The sequence below is a fragment of the Stenella coeruleoalba genome (genome assembly GCF_951394435.1).
Source record: "Stenella coeruleoalba genome assembly, chromosome: 3".
NCBI lineage: Eukaryota > Metazoa > Chordata > Mammalia > Artiodactyla > Delphinidae > Stenella > Stenella coeruleoalba.
Window position 1 is genome coordinate 6909115 of NC_137148.1, and position 14860 is coordinate 6923974.

Here is a 14860-nt window from a genome sequence, read left to right on the forward strand (position 1 = left end):
ACTTTGGTAGTGACTTGAGTTGAGACCTATTCACAGGGTTGTTACTCAGAAAAATCTGCAAATACAACCATGAATCTCTATGCAATACTCATATACTGTTTAAATTATTTTGTTTCTCCTCTTTGGAGTTAATAGAGCATCACTTATACTTCTCCTGATTGCTCAAGGATATTTGAAATATACTCAGGGTGTTGAATCTTGACTATTGATCTGTGGTCCTAACTTTATATTATTACTTTAAGGAGTCACACAAATGGCTACTTAAAAAATACACTTGTCTGAAAGTTACATCTGGGACTTCTTGGCAAAGCAAGGAGGAAGCTGATGTTATTGCTGCAAGGATGTTTATTCACAAGTTGTTCTCCTCCATTTAACTGTATTTTCATGTTTTAGCATCAACATTTAGTATTAGTGAATGAATGAATTCATTAAATATGAGTAAATAGTTGCATACCTTTTTTGGGGCTTTGAGTATACAGTATCTCCATCAAAATTAACTCGGCTGGTTTTCTAAAGGGTTAAGACAAGACTTCTGATAAAATAAGCTTAGTGATTAAAATATATATACACAACTGTGGAGTGTGAACATGTTCTTTTATTCTTGCGTCCATTTTTCCACTCTTTTCAGATTAGTTTGGGGTAAATTAATTAAGTCTGCATCCTGCTGGGCAAAGTCCTTTCCTCATTACTGTATTTCTGCTCCCCTCTCTTTCCTCTTGACACTGATAGACCTCAAGACCGAAAATAGATACTAATTATTTTCCACCTTTACCCCTCACTGTTCAAAGCAGTGAGTGATGTTTTGACTGTGACATTAACACAGAGCTCACGAAAGCCACACAAAGTGAATGAACTCATGAAGAAAGATTTTGTTGAGTTCAAGGTACAAACAACACAAGGCACAAATAAGAAAACAAATGTTATATAGAAAATGTTCCCCACTCTGTTTTTAACGCCGATGGGTAATGGTGTTACATACAGAGGGTAATGATTGTCCCGGTGGTCACAGGGCATCTCTCCGTTGCTGCCTTTTCATATGAATCAGCACCAGTACTGCCCAGCTCTTGTCCCTCATGCACACTGTCCTGCTTCCAAGGAAACAAAACTAACTTATTGGAGAAATTACGTGAAAAATAGATTCTGGATTCAGAGGGCACCTGTGTTGATGGAACTTTGTGAAGATTTGAGACTCCAGAATCATCTGTTACCTGAACTGCACCCAAGAACAACCTCTTGCCTCCACACTGAGATGTTTAGGAATCTCATCCTGCAGTCACTGAGTGGAAAATTTGTTCCCAAGGAAATTAACACTCTTCACCTTGAGAAAGAAAGAGAAAATAAGAAAATTCAAAGCAAACGAATTACTGGCAATATGTAAAAAAAATGGCAATCGGTTGACTAGCTCGTTACAAGGAATGTTTTGTGGTCTGAAAACATGACAAAACTATCTTGTCTGTAGGGTATTAACCTACAGATAGTGAACTCATTAGTACAGATCCTGAATGATCAACCTATCATTGTTTCCATAATAGAATTTACAAAGCAATTTTGGATTTACACCGAACCTCTATATAACACCTCCATGGGGTAGAAAAGATAACAATTTTATTCCTTTTAGAGAGGAAGAAACCCAGGCTCAGAAACCTTCAGTAATTACATAAAGTCACCAGTTCAAAAATGAAGAAGCTGGAACCAGACCTCAGGTATCCTGATGTTTACCCAGGGCTTTTCCTGATGCCCAGTGATAAAAATGTGTCAATGTATAATATAGTTAGTATGATGGTTAGTTGTATGTGTTAACTTGACTGGGCCATGTGGTGCCCAGATATTTGGTCAAGCATCATTGTAGATGTTTCTGTGAGGGTGTTTTTGGTGTGTTTTGCTTGAGATAAACATTTAAATTGGTAGACTGAGTAAAGCAGTCTCAATCTCTCTCTCTTTGTCTCTCTCTGTCTCTGTTTATCTCTGTCTCTCTCCACACACACACACACACACACACACACACACACACAAACACACACATGCACACCCTATTGGTTCTGTTTCCTCTCTGGAGAACACTGACTAATACAGTTAGCCTCTCTGACTGAGCAAAATTCTGATTCACAGTTGGCACTAAAGTTTCATCATTTAGGGTTCTACGAAGCCAAAAACTAGGTGAACAAACTTAAGTGCACAAATTTCTGGCATTAAAACACAGAAAAGAATTAAATGTATAATTTTTGTATGGCCTCTGTCATTTGTAAAGAAATTGTATTATCTTTTAGTCCAGAGCACTTTAACATTTTTGTTTTCATAACCTCTAAACAAATTTTTAAAAACTACTGACCACTCAAACATTTTTATATAAACATCTAAAATTTGTTAACATACTTTCAAATATCTGTAAAGAATATGTTTTTTATTGTATTATGTACTGCATATGAGGATTAAATCTATTTTCACCAAACTGTGAAACTGGAGCTGCAAGTTTACCTCGTTCTTTAAAGGAAAATGTCCACTGCACAGACAGATTGACGTGAAGTCTTCTTTCTCACGTTCACCAAATCAAACTTATATCCTTCCAAAAAATAGTCTGAATTTATGTTTTATTTCTAATAAACATGATAATAGATGTCTATACAACAGCTTTATCAGTTCTGAGTTCTATTTTCAATGTAGAGGATAGATAGATCATAGATAAATAGGTGGAGAGATAGATAAATACACAGATGCATAGATACAGAGATCGACCAATCACAGATAGATAGCTAGACTGACAGGGCCTTAGTGTACCTGGCCAAATACGGTTTGACACGTCAGTATTTCTTCCTGAAGTTTCTCTTTTTCACTTTCATGGGACTCTTCCTCAAATGTGGAAATTATAAATCACACCTGGGTTTGGTGCCTGCAGGTTTGCACACCTCAAAGCCAGGCATCACAGGAAGATGGGATGAGTGGGAAGTTTGCCTTCCTTCAGTAGGGTGAGGGAAGCACCACTGTGAAAGGGGAGGAGAGAGAAAAGAAACAGCCAACCACAGGGCACCAGGCACATCAAGCTTAGGAAAGAGCTCATGTGGTTGGAGGATCTGGAAACGGACTCCCTTAAAGCTCAGTCATCCCTCTGCATGCCCAAGAAATTGTATCACTGCAGAGGTTTGGATACCGCACTGGGACCACAGCTCTTCTTACCATTGTCAGCAAAGTGTGTGCTCCCTAAACCTGTGAGGTGTTCCACAAAATAAGGGTTCCAAGGCCAATATCAGTCGTATTTTGCAAGTAAGCAATTGAAAGGTTCTGTTACATCATGAAGAAGATACCAAATAAAGATTTTTAAGATATTGATACTACACGAAAAAAGACAGTGCTGGAAGTAAAACCACGGGCCAACATCTGCTATGTACGTCAGTAACAAAATCCTAAAGAAAATATTAGCAAAGTGAAGTCAGCAAGTTAAAAGAAAAAGTATAAAGACTTAACAACTGAATTAAGTTTATGGTAGGAATTCAAGTTTGGTTTAACAATCAAGAATCAAAAAACATAATTAGTAAATAACAAATTAAAGGAAAAATATGAGCATCTCAATAGATAAAGAATTTGCATCTTGTACAATTCTTTAACCCATCTTGATAAATGCCTTTGATACTGGGGATAAAAAGAAAAATTTCATAGGAATGTTTATACAATTTAGGAACATATAATTCTTATATAAACAATGTGAAAAAATAGGAAAAGTTACCAAACTCATCTTATGGGGTGTCGCTATCATCGTGATAGCAAGAATAAAGTAAAACAATGGGCCACTTTTATGTATAAACATAAGCAAAAATCCTAAATAACATTAGAAAAACAAATCTAGAAATTCTTGTAAAATAAAACATTGTAATTAGTTAAGGCTTTCTTTAGAAATTATAAAATGTTTTAACATTTAAAAAGTTTAATGTTATTTTTCACATTAACAAATGAGAAAACATACAAGATTATCTGAAAATATGTAGAAAAATAAGATTCAGCAACCATTCAAGATTGCTACATTTCTTAACAAACTAAGAATAGTAAAAAAAACTTCTTAAGTTGTAACACTACCAAAAACTAAAGTGAATAATATTCATAGCATTAAAACATTAAAATTATTCTCATTAAATTTAAAGTCAGAACCATCTCTATTATTCTATAATGTACCTGAAGTTCTTAGCCTGTTTAATAAGATGAGAAAAATATATTGATATAAATATATTCATTAATTACAGAAAATATAATTGGCTACATAGAAAATTAAAAAGGAATATTAAGATAAATAGATTTAAGTGGTAACTTCTAGCTGCATGATTAATATAGAAAAATAAATAACATTTCTATCATCAGAAATTACCAAATTAAAAATAAATTGAAAAATAAAACATTTAGACTAGTTACCAAATTCTTTAGTGAAAAGGGGAATACAAGCATGTATAAGATTTTTATGGATAAAAATTGTAGTTTTATAAAGTATTAGAAGTCTTGAAGAAAATCAAGGGAGCCATAGACCATTTCCATGGATGAAAGATTCAGTATTTTAACGTTACTAATTGTCTCCATATAAAATTGAATGAAACATATTGAATACACAAAATTATGTATAAAATTCATTATATAAAGTATAATGAATATGCAAATTAAATGAAAACCAATGAAATCTTAAAAGAATTTCCTACAGACCTTAACATGCTCTTTCTAAGATTCATGAGATGAAGGAAAGCTTCTAGTTATCAAGTATATTATAAAGATATATTATTAGAGGGAGAAAAGTTTGGAAATATTCTATCTATGATGAAAAGTTGGTATATGAGAGAAATTGCATCTTGAATCTGTGGATAAATGAAGAAATATTGATACTTCATAGATGGTATTGGGTGAATCCACTATGTACATAGGACACAGTACAAACACAGGAAAAATTAAATTGGGTCTATATACCTCATACTATTCTTAAAATTAGCTTCAGCTATATCAAAGTCCTAAATATGAAATAAGTGTAGCATTTTACTGGAAAACTAAGATTATCTATATAACCACAAGAGAATTCTATCTTAAATCGTGACACAAAAGGCACCCATACTAAGGGTAAATTTTAATAGTGTGACTCTTAAAATTAAATCTAGTAACCATGAAAAGAATACAATAGACAGAATTAAAGAGAAAATCACAGACTGAGAGAAGATACTTACAACATAAATAATAGTATATAAGATTAGTATCAAGTACTTATAAAAACTTTAACAATGGAAAAGAAGCCCACGATACAAGCAATTAATTTGCAAAAGGCCATCATTAATTTCTATTAACATGAAAAAATACTCATCCTCACTAGAAATCAGAATAAAAAAAGTTTAACACACTGATGAGCTAGCTCAGATCCATCATATTAGCAAAGTTAAAAAGTCTGATGATACAAATTTTGGCAAAGATATACAGAACAAATAAATCTTACATGTTATTTGTGAAAGGTTCAGTAGGTAGAAACAAGTTTAGGAGCAACTTGGCAAATAATCCCTAAAGACAATGCTATGCTGAGTATCATCCAAAAATTTCATTTCTAGAAATGAAGTGAAGCGGGGGGAGTAGATGAAGCAAACACAACAATAGTCACTGTTAGGCTGGTAGTTAAATACATGGGGGTTAGTAATACATTCTCTCTGCTCTTGAGTATGGTTATATTTTTCATAATAAAAGCCATTTTAAAAATGAAAAAGGCATTACATTTTATAGTGTTCAGGAAAATCCACCCCCCCACCTTTCTGGTAAATCCAAAAGAAAAAGCACAAAATTACGCAAAACACAAATTCACAACAATGAGTTAATATGCTATTTCCCCCCTCAGTTGCCCTTTCAGTGTTTCAAGACGTTTGAAAGTTGTGTGCCGTACACATCACAGAAACATGTCCCCTTGGAACTGACTTGTTATTTTGCATTGGAATTTGAAAGCTGCAAAGTGTGAGGTGGGCCACCCCTTTCCCTAATTAATGTAACTAACGTACCCTAGATTGATGAAAAGACATTTTCTGAGTGAAGGGCTTGAGCCAAAAGCTCGATTTCTAAACATCGCATATCGTCCTTTGTTAGCTGGATGCGGGGTTTTTGTTTGTTTTGTTTATTATTGTATCTCTTGTGCCAAGATGGGTGCCTTGAGCACAGTAGGTCCTCAAAAAAGACTCGATACACGAGAAAAATCACAATATGTGTGATTCGTCTAGCATTCGGAGTGATCCATTTCCCTGTGTATTATGTTTCTTCTGTAAAGAACATGCAACACAGGTGCATGAAAAATGGACCTTTTGAGAACACGGTAGTCTTCTTTTTCCTAGCTGCTTCCCGTAGGAATTCACTTCTATTGGAATCTCTTGAGAAGTGGAGATGCCCCCATAAGTGCCTGTCTGAAGGACAGAGGCTGAAGTGACTTTCTTTTGACTCCACGGATCATTAGCTGAAGTTTGCTCCCAGGGGATTTCAGTCCCGGAACTTCTGAACTGCGTTTGCACATGGGCCAACCCGACAAAGTGCCATCAGAGAAGGACGTGGCGTGGAGGTGGAGAGTGTGTGCACAGTTGAGGGGAGGGGCTGTAGGCACAAGCTGAGCCTGAACTTGCATCACACCGCCTGCTCTGGCCTTCGTCAAAATCAAAGGTGAGCTGAGGGACGGTGATGCTTGGTGGCGAGGGGACTTGCTACAGGTTAACACTCACACCATTCAGAGCTATGTGCACCAACATTAAGTCACTTTGTCACCGAGTCTTTAAAGCCGTAACTGGCTGCAATGTTCATAAAAGAAGAGTTGATGAATATGTGGTATCTGCTGCCCCGAAAGCCTCTGTAAAGCTGCCGTGTCGAGTCTTAGCTTGTTGCAAGCTGCAATAACTAGCTCTTTTGATTAGAGAGGTTTTCCCGAGGCGTCACACACAATTGGCCCCTGAATGTATCACCATGCAACCCCGTTATTGTCTGGTGTTTTTCTCTCACTGTTTGGCATGTGACTTAGTAGGGCACACAGGGCATCCTGTCCCCCTGTCTGGCCAGCATGATGTGCTCAATCTAGTGACTCAGCCTGGCTCTCCATACAAGGTCATAGCAGTCAAGGTCATTGTCTGTATTTTTACTGAGAAGGTAGTTGAAAAAATGGTAGCATTAACCTAGCCTGGGAGAAGTCAGTGATTATATTTGGCTGGAGTTGCCCAGTTTAAATGAGGATGAATTTTGATCCCTTTTATTGATGGGAATTGAAAAGGATGCATTTGTGTATCAGTTATTTTTTCCTGCATGATAAGCAAACCCAAAATGTAGCGGCTTAAAAGAACTCTTTATTTAACTTGTAGGTTCTGTGGGTGAGTGATTCAGCTGAGGTTCTTTGAAGGATTTATTTGATTTATCCAGGGCACGCTCAGGTATCTGTGGTCGGCTGCTGGGTCTGATGGCCCGAGCTAGGTGGCTCATCTCTGCTCACCTTGCATGAGAGCTCATCTAGTGCTGGAGACCCCAGGGCAGGAGGCAAGGGGTACACAAGGCAACTGAACCAGGAGCTGCCAGACCACCAGGTGAAGCAATGGCCAGAGAGAGAAGGTGGGACTAAAAGATAACCTGCCCAGTGGCTGGAGAGCCATCGGTGCTCCTATAGCTTGAAATAATGCTTCATTTTGAGCTACAAGAATAGTCACATTTTCTCTTTTAAATTTTTTCAGGCCCTAATTGATTTACAGTTTTCAGAATCTCCTCATTTGAAAATAAAAATTGATGAAAATTAGATGAAGAATACAGAAAATGTATAATACTTTAAGAAAATTATCAGAAAGTAATACAAATCACAAATATAAGCCCCCTGATAATATTATATTATTGCAAGACATCATGTTAGTGTTACCAGGAGAGGCTCAGCGCTGTGCGAACAGCTCCCAGCTCTCGGGTTTAACAATAGAACTCACTTCTCAACCCCAAAGCCATCCCGTGTGGTTATGGGGCTGGTGATCCTCCCTGCTGGGACTTAGGGCCCCAGACCTCCCCCAAGGCCTCCAGGTCCTCTGTTGGGTCCTCTGCAACTTGGGTGCAGAAGAGGGAGGAAAATGCCTGGAGGAACACAGGGGACTTGTCCTGAGCCAAATCTGGAACTGGCTTCCATCCTTTCTGTACACAAACCAGTGGCCAGGTCTCAGACAAAAGACTAACACAAAACATGTGTCAAAGCTCAAAAGGAGGGAAAATTAGAGGGTGATCTCAGCAGGCAGGACGGTGGTTACCTAAGGAGGGAGAGAGAAGACGCTGACCAGGAAGAGCATGCAGGGGACACGGTGCCAGCACAGCTCTGCTCTTAACCTGGGGATGTGGGAGAGATCGCTTTGCCGTATGGTTAAGTCCCCACATATGAACGAGTTCTGTTCTGAGAGTGTGTTTGTAAGTCCAAGTTGTTTGTAAGTCTAACACAGTTAGCCTAGGTACCCAACTAACACAGACTGCTACATAGTACTGTACTGTAACAGATTTATAATACTTTTCACACAAATAATACATAAAAAACAAAAAATAAAGTAAACATGTTTAATCTTACAGTACAGTACCTTGAAAAGTACAGTAGTACAGTGCAACAGCTGGCATCCAGGGGCTGGCATCTGGTGAACAGGCAAGAAGAGTTACTGACTGGAGGAGGGAGAGGAGATGGGAGAGGGTAGAGCTGAAGGATCCTCAGCAATAGGAGACGGAGGGCAAGCTGCAATTTCACTCACGCCTGACATTGACAGCACAGGTTCTGGTGCCTTGCTGGATTCAGTTCTATCTACCCTCTTGAAAATACGATCCAGTGATGTCTGGGTAGCAGCTCGTTTTTCTCATCGTAGATGACAAGGTATCACTGGATTGCATCCTGAACGGCTGCTGCAACCTTCGTGTACCGTTCTTGTTTGGGTCCTGTGCCTCAAAAACTAACAGTGCTTCCTCAAATAAAGAAAATCTCCTTGCCATTTCCTGTTTTGTGAATCTCTTCGGTTCTTCAGCAGTACCAGCTACATCACCGTTGCTTTTACGCTTGCTTCAGGACATTCTGGGCTTGAAATAAAGATACTGTACGACTCTACTCTATACGGTACTGTAAAGTACACAAAAGCACAACCACTTGTAGAGGATGCACGCACGTGAAAATGTACACCAGACACGTGAACTAACTTGCGAGATTGGACTTGTGAACACACTTTCTCATCTTTGAAAGTTCACAACTTGAAGGTTCGTATGTAGGGGACTTACTGTAATTCATTGAGCTGCGCAATTATGAGTGGTGTAAGTTTCTGTATATGTGTGACACTTCAATTTTAAAAGTTTAAAGTAATTTAAGGTGTTAAAGAGAATGAAAAGGCAAGCCATGGACCAGGAATAATATCTGGAGATCACGTATCTGACAAAAGACTTATACCCAGAATATAAAAGAACTCTCAAAAATCTACAATATGAAAGCAAACAACCCAATGAGACAATGGGAAAAGCATTTGAACAGATCTTTCACCAAAGGAAATATAAGGATGACAAAGAAAAGATGCTCAACATCATTAGTCACAAGGGAAACGCAAATTAAAACCACAATGCGATACCACAATGCACCTATTAGAAGGGCTCAAAACAAACAAACCAGCCTGACCTATTCTTTGTTTTTTAACTTTGAATTTGATGATTATACTTTGCCAGAGGGATGCTACTGGGAACTTTGTCCACTTCACTTCTAAGGGAAAAATTCTCATGGATCTAAGTAGGAGGACCCTCTGTGTGTGTCTTGGGCAGTACCTCCTTTGCTTGGGAGCAGAGTGGCTGGGTTGGCTTGAAGACAGAGCTGGACCAGCGTGGCAGCAGAGTCAAGGGGCATCTCCATGAAAAACGGACATGCTGTGTGTCCATGGCTAATGCCCAGAATCCACAACATCTCTGAGAAGACCCTGTTTCTATGTGCTGGCGTAGCTCCTTACACTGGCTGCTAACTCACTTTCATTTCCCTCTCATTTTGACATGCAGGCATCTGATGGATAACAGATCATTGCCTCTATGGTCTTTATGTTTCTCCTCTCTCTCCTATAATTCCTGCACAACAAAATCAAGACAAAATAAAATAAAATAAATACAAAAGGCACTTCCCTCTTCCTTCCTCATTCCACTAACAGCAAAACATCCCCTTCTGTGTAAACCACGAGGTAAACCAAGCAGAGAAATGAATTCGTGAGAAAAATGGTCCTCTGTCTCATCCAGAGCACCCAGGACCATCCAGACAAGATCCCGATCTCTCTCTCTCTCTCTCTCTCTCTCTCTCTCTCTCTCTCTCTCTCTCCCCCTCTCTCTCTCTCAATTTCCTCATCTTTCAACCTCTCTCTTTCACATGCACACACATAAACATGCTTTCCGTGAATATTAAAAAGTATATAAGAGACAAAATAACATAACATCAAATGGCTAATTCTACCAGGATGGAGTCCAGAAAACATTTGGGTCACCTAATGGCTTATTTATGACAAAGATTTAGATACAGTCTAAGGGTAGCATACACTTTAAATAAAGTTGGTATAATTACGTTCTAAACCGTTGTGGAGAGCTGTGTGCCCATATAATGAGGCCTGGAGAGAGATGAGTATCAGGTATCTTAGTTACTAAACCTCTGTCTTGTCTCCATCTAATAACTGAAGATAATAAAGGCTAGAAAGTTCTCTGTGTTAATTAATGTTCTAGAGAAAACGTTTTGATTCATCAGAAAAATAAGTATCAAAAATGTTCTTAGCTACAGTGAGCAACTCACAAAAAATGCAGATTCTTTGATGGTTACTTGTCCTAATGTACCTTCCCCTAAGGAATAAAAAACTTGTCTTTTTATACTGGAGAGCCAGGAAAGGGCAGAGTTTAGATCAGTGAAATGAGAGGTAGGAAGGGCCCCATATGTATATATATCTGAGTATCAGTATCTATCATCTATCTATCTAGCTCTATCTATCTATCTATCTATCTATCTATCTATCTATCATCTTTCTCTGTCTCTCTGTCTCTGTGTCTGTCTCTGTCTCTCCATATAGGGAGGAATAACTCTGCTCTTTGAGAATTACTGGCTTTGTAAGAGCTTCATAGGCTCTGTATGAACAAAATATCTCAGGGACCCCTGGACCTAGAAAAGGCAGTCCCTGTAGTTGCACAAGGCCATCGCCACTAAGGGATGTCAAGACATATCTTGAGAGCCCAGGACTTGGGGGCCGTCAGTCAAAGCCCGCCCTGGCCAGGCACAATAGTAACTACTTGCACGAGTTATCTTACAACAGGAGGTCCTCGTAAGGAACTCGGAACTAACCAGCTACCTACCACCAAGCAGAAGAATTCGGGAAAGGTCAAAAGGAGAGAGGAAACGCCAGCCCATATGTCCTAGCAACCTCCCAGGATCCTTCTCTCTGGAATCCATCTTGGCTGACCGATGCGCATGCCACCAGGAAGGACCCTGAGTCAGAATGATTGGCCAGAGACAACCCGGAAACTTACCCCATCACCATAAAACCCGAGACTGCGAGCCACGTGGAGAGCGGTTCTCCTGGCTTCCCTTATCCTGCTGCTCTCTGCCGGGGCTCCCCTTCCCAATAAGGTGTCTTGCCTTGTCAGTACGTGTGTCTCCTCAGTTCATTTCCGAGTGTTAGACAAGAGCCCGCTCTCGGGCCCTGGAAGGGGTCCCCCTACCTGCAACTTAAAGACGGACAACTCCCCTTTCCTGTATTGTTTCAAATGTTCACCTGGTCACCTTCTGAGCGATAGCAGGTGACAGGTCTGTGGCCTGTGGTTGCAGAGTTGCCGCTACCTTTGAAAAACTTTGAACATTTGAACATAGAGCTCGATAATCTTCAGTTCTCCCTGTCAGGATAAATGTCTCTGAAATTGCTTCTCCAAAGCCTGCTCTCTTTTATCCCTACCTGGGGAAAGCATGAAAATGTTTGATTTCCAGGGGAAAGGAGAGTGCCTTGTAATGTTTTTATAGAACTTAGAGAAAGCAGAAGCAGCATTTATATGCCCTGAGACACGTTACAATCTCAAAGGGGAAAATTTACCATCACAAAAGCCATTTGTCTTTTTAAGTCAGCGGAGGGAAAAATACCTGAATAGATTTCATTATTTTTTGGTATTACGAAATAGATGCTTTGTTTAGAAAGGATGAAATGTCTGGTTTTGATCAAAATTATTATTTTTTTTTTCTTCTGTGTAATTTGTGATAATTACTGGTGAGTAACACTCTCTCTAAAATAAATTACTATAGGGCTGTGGAATAGTTCAATGGTAAAAAGTCAACTTGGTCTTTTCTCACTCCTTTCACTGCATCCTTCCATAGAACGTGTGTGGTGTGTGGTGTGTGTTTGGTGTGTGGTATGGGGTGTGTGTAAGCACTTTGACCTCTTGTGTAGATGAGCGCCCACAGGGACAGTCCTCCTGCGGGAATTTGCAAGTCAGGCTGAAGAGTCTGCGTTCCGTGCAGCGCAATGGGAGCCCTGGGAGCCCTGGGAGCCCTGGAGACCCCGCATGCCTTCGCCAGGAGCGCTAATGATTCAAAGACCGGCCCGGAGCGAGACGGCGGCGCCCAGACGGGGCTGCGTGAAGCAGGGTGTGCGGGGGGCGTGGCGACCCCAGGGCGCACGCTGGCCCCCGCGAGCTCCTCCTCTTGAGCACCCGGGCTGTGAAGGACCCGTGGAGATGTCCTGGGCACAGGAGGGCGACCTTCCAGCCCAGGGAAGGGGGCTGATTTTGCAGCCACTTATGGTGGGATGGGAACGAGGTGTTTGTCTATTTTTGTTTGTTTGCCTCTGAGTGTTTAAACTTCTTTTGAGAGGAAAGATTTAAAGTTTAAACTTCTTTTGAGAGGAAAGTGGTGAGTAGGAGAGGTCCGGGGCTGAAGGCAGGTGTGGGCGAGGAGGGGAGGGGCTTTTGACCCTGGAAGCAAGTTTCCCAAACCGTCCACGCGCCCGCTTCGCCTGCCTCCGGCTGCCCTTTGAGCTGCACCGTCTGTACTTTCACCAAGTCATCAATATCGCTCGTTAGGAGGCCTCCGGATACACCATTCTCCACCCAGCACAGGAGGTCCAGGGGCCCAGGGTGCAGAGAACAACAGGAGGGCTTTGAAGGTCGGTGCAGGTCACCCTTTCCTCATACGATGCCTTTATTTTGCCAGCAAACAGCAGGATCTGTGCATTTTCCATCAGCGAAATAATGCTGGTAACATCTCTCATCTTGAGAACGTAAAGTCACGTTGTATCAGTAGTTCTTTGCTGTCCTACTTGTCATAGAAGATGCCCCCAAACCACTACATTTGGATACTTCATGAGTAACAAAATGCCAGTGTGGTGTCTATGTTACTTGCATTGCAAGAAACAAATTCTAATTCACGTGACATTCTGAGCTGTTTTTGCCACCATCTTCTCAACTTGGAACCACCTTCTTCTCTACATGATTCATAAGTGCTCACCCAGCTCTATGTTTGCAAACACTATTGTCTTTGACTGCACTTTGAGAGCTCAGAGAAGTTGGTAATTGATAAAGTAGGAGAGACTGTTCCAGAACAAAGGCTTCTATTGCCAGGATGGTGGAAAAAATCTGATGACGCTGCCCAACATAGGGTCTGATGGAGAGAAAGAAAATTGCACTCAGTGTCATCACATAAGCTTCTGCCCATTTAAGGGTGTTGCCAAATGCAAGTTCATGTGCCAGACACACAGTGAGGCCAAACAACACTGAAATGTCAGAGAAAGGATTATTGCAGGGCCCTCCAAGGAGACCAGTGGCTCATGCCTCCAAAAGCCCCAGAGTCTCCAAAGGGTTTCAGCAAAGCACTTTTAAAGGCCAGGTGAGGGAGGGGCGTGGTTAGTTGCTGGGAACTTCTTGGTGTCAAGAAGTTTGGAATCCTTGGAATCCTTTGTTCCTGCAGCTGTCCAGGTATGTCAGGTGACGATGTTCCTGTAAACCTCCAACAAGACAAATGCGATTCTCTGTTCTGCAACTTTTTATCTCTATAAGAATGGACTCTTAGAGGTCAGAGCCCTGAGAATAAGCTATTCTGTATATTTCAGGCTACTGGCAACATTTTTTTTACAAAAGATGCAGAACCAGCATGACTAAGCACAGGCAACAGAGCACAAAGGTTAAAGTAACAGAAACGGATCTCATATGAAGTCAGAGTTGTCCTTCTCTATTGCAAGGGGGCTCTTCTTTTTCTGGGTCTCTGCCTAGTCATGGGGCCCTGCCCTATATACCTGCTGACTATGCTAGGAGAACAACGGCCCCCAAAGATGCCCAAATCCTAATCCCTGGAACCTGCGACTATGTCACATTGCAGAAAGGGGATTAAGGTCACAGATGTGATTATGGTTGCTAGTTATCTGAAGTAAGACAGAGAGGTTATCCTGGATTATCTGGGTGGGCTCAGTGTCAACATGAGGGTCGATAACAGTGGGAGTAGGAGACAGGAGGGTGGGGGAGACCGTGACCACAAAAGGTGGTCACAGTGAGAAGGTATGAAAAGGACTTGACAAGCCATCGCTGGCCTTGAGGAAGGTGGAGGAGGGAGCCAGGAGCCAAGGAGCGTGGCAGCCTCTAGAAGCTGAACTGCACCATGAAACGGATCAGACCTGGCTCAGCAGGGTGGAACGCAGCCCCGAGAACCTTGATTTCTGTCCCATGAGACCTGTGTGAGGTTCCCGAACTCCTGAACTGTAAGATAATGCCTGTGTTGTTTAAGCCACTAAGTCTGTAGTAGTTTGTCACAGCACTTTTGGGAAACTAGTGCACTAGTCTCACTGTCCTGAGAGAATATGCATTATTCTTTTGTTTTTGTTTTTTACAAGAAGGAGCCTCCCTGGCCCTGGCACCCTTG

General features: G+C 40.8%; 1 protein-coding gene across 1 annotated transcript in view; it reads right to left on the minus strand.

The window, feature by feature from the left end:
- Positions 1-1218: 1218 nt before the first annotated feature.
- LOC307184640 (semaphorin-5A-like) overlaps positions 1219-14860 on the minus strand; it is a 284063-nt gene continuing 270421 nt past the window's right edge. Inside the window, exon 6 of the mRNA XM_079918269.1 lies at positions 1219-1318. Within this exon, the coding sequence (XP_079774395.1) occupies positions 1274-1318 (45 nt within the window). The 3' untranslated portion in view covers positions 1219-1273. The remainder of the gene's footprint in view (positions 1319-14860) is intronic.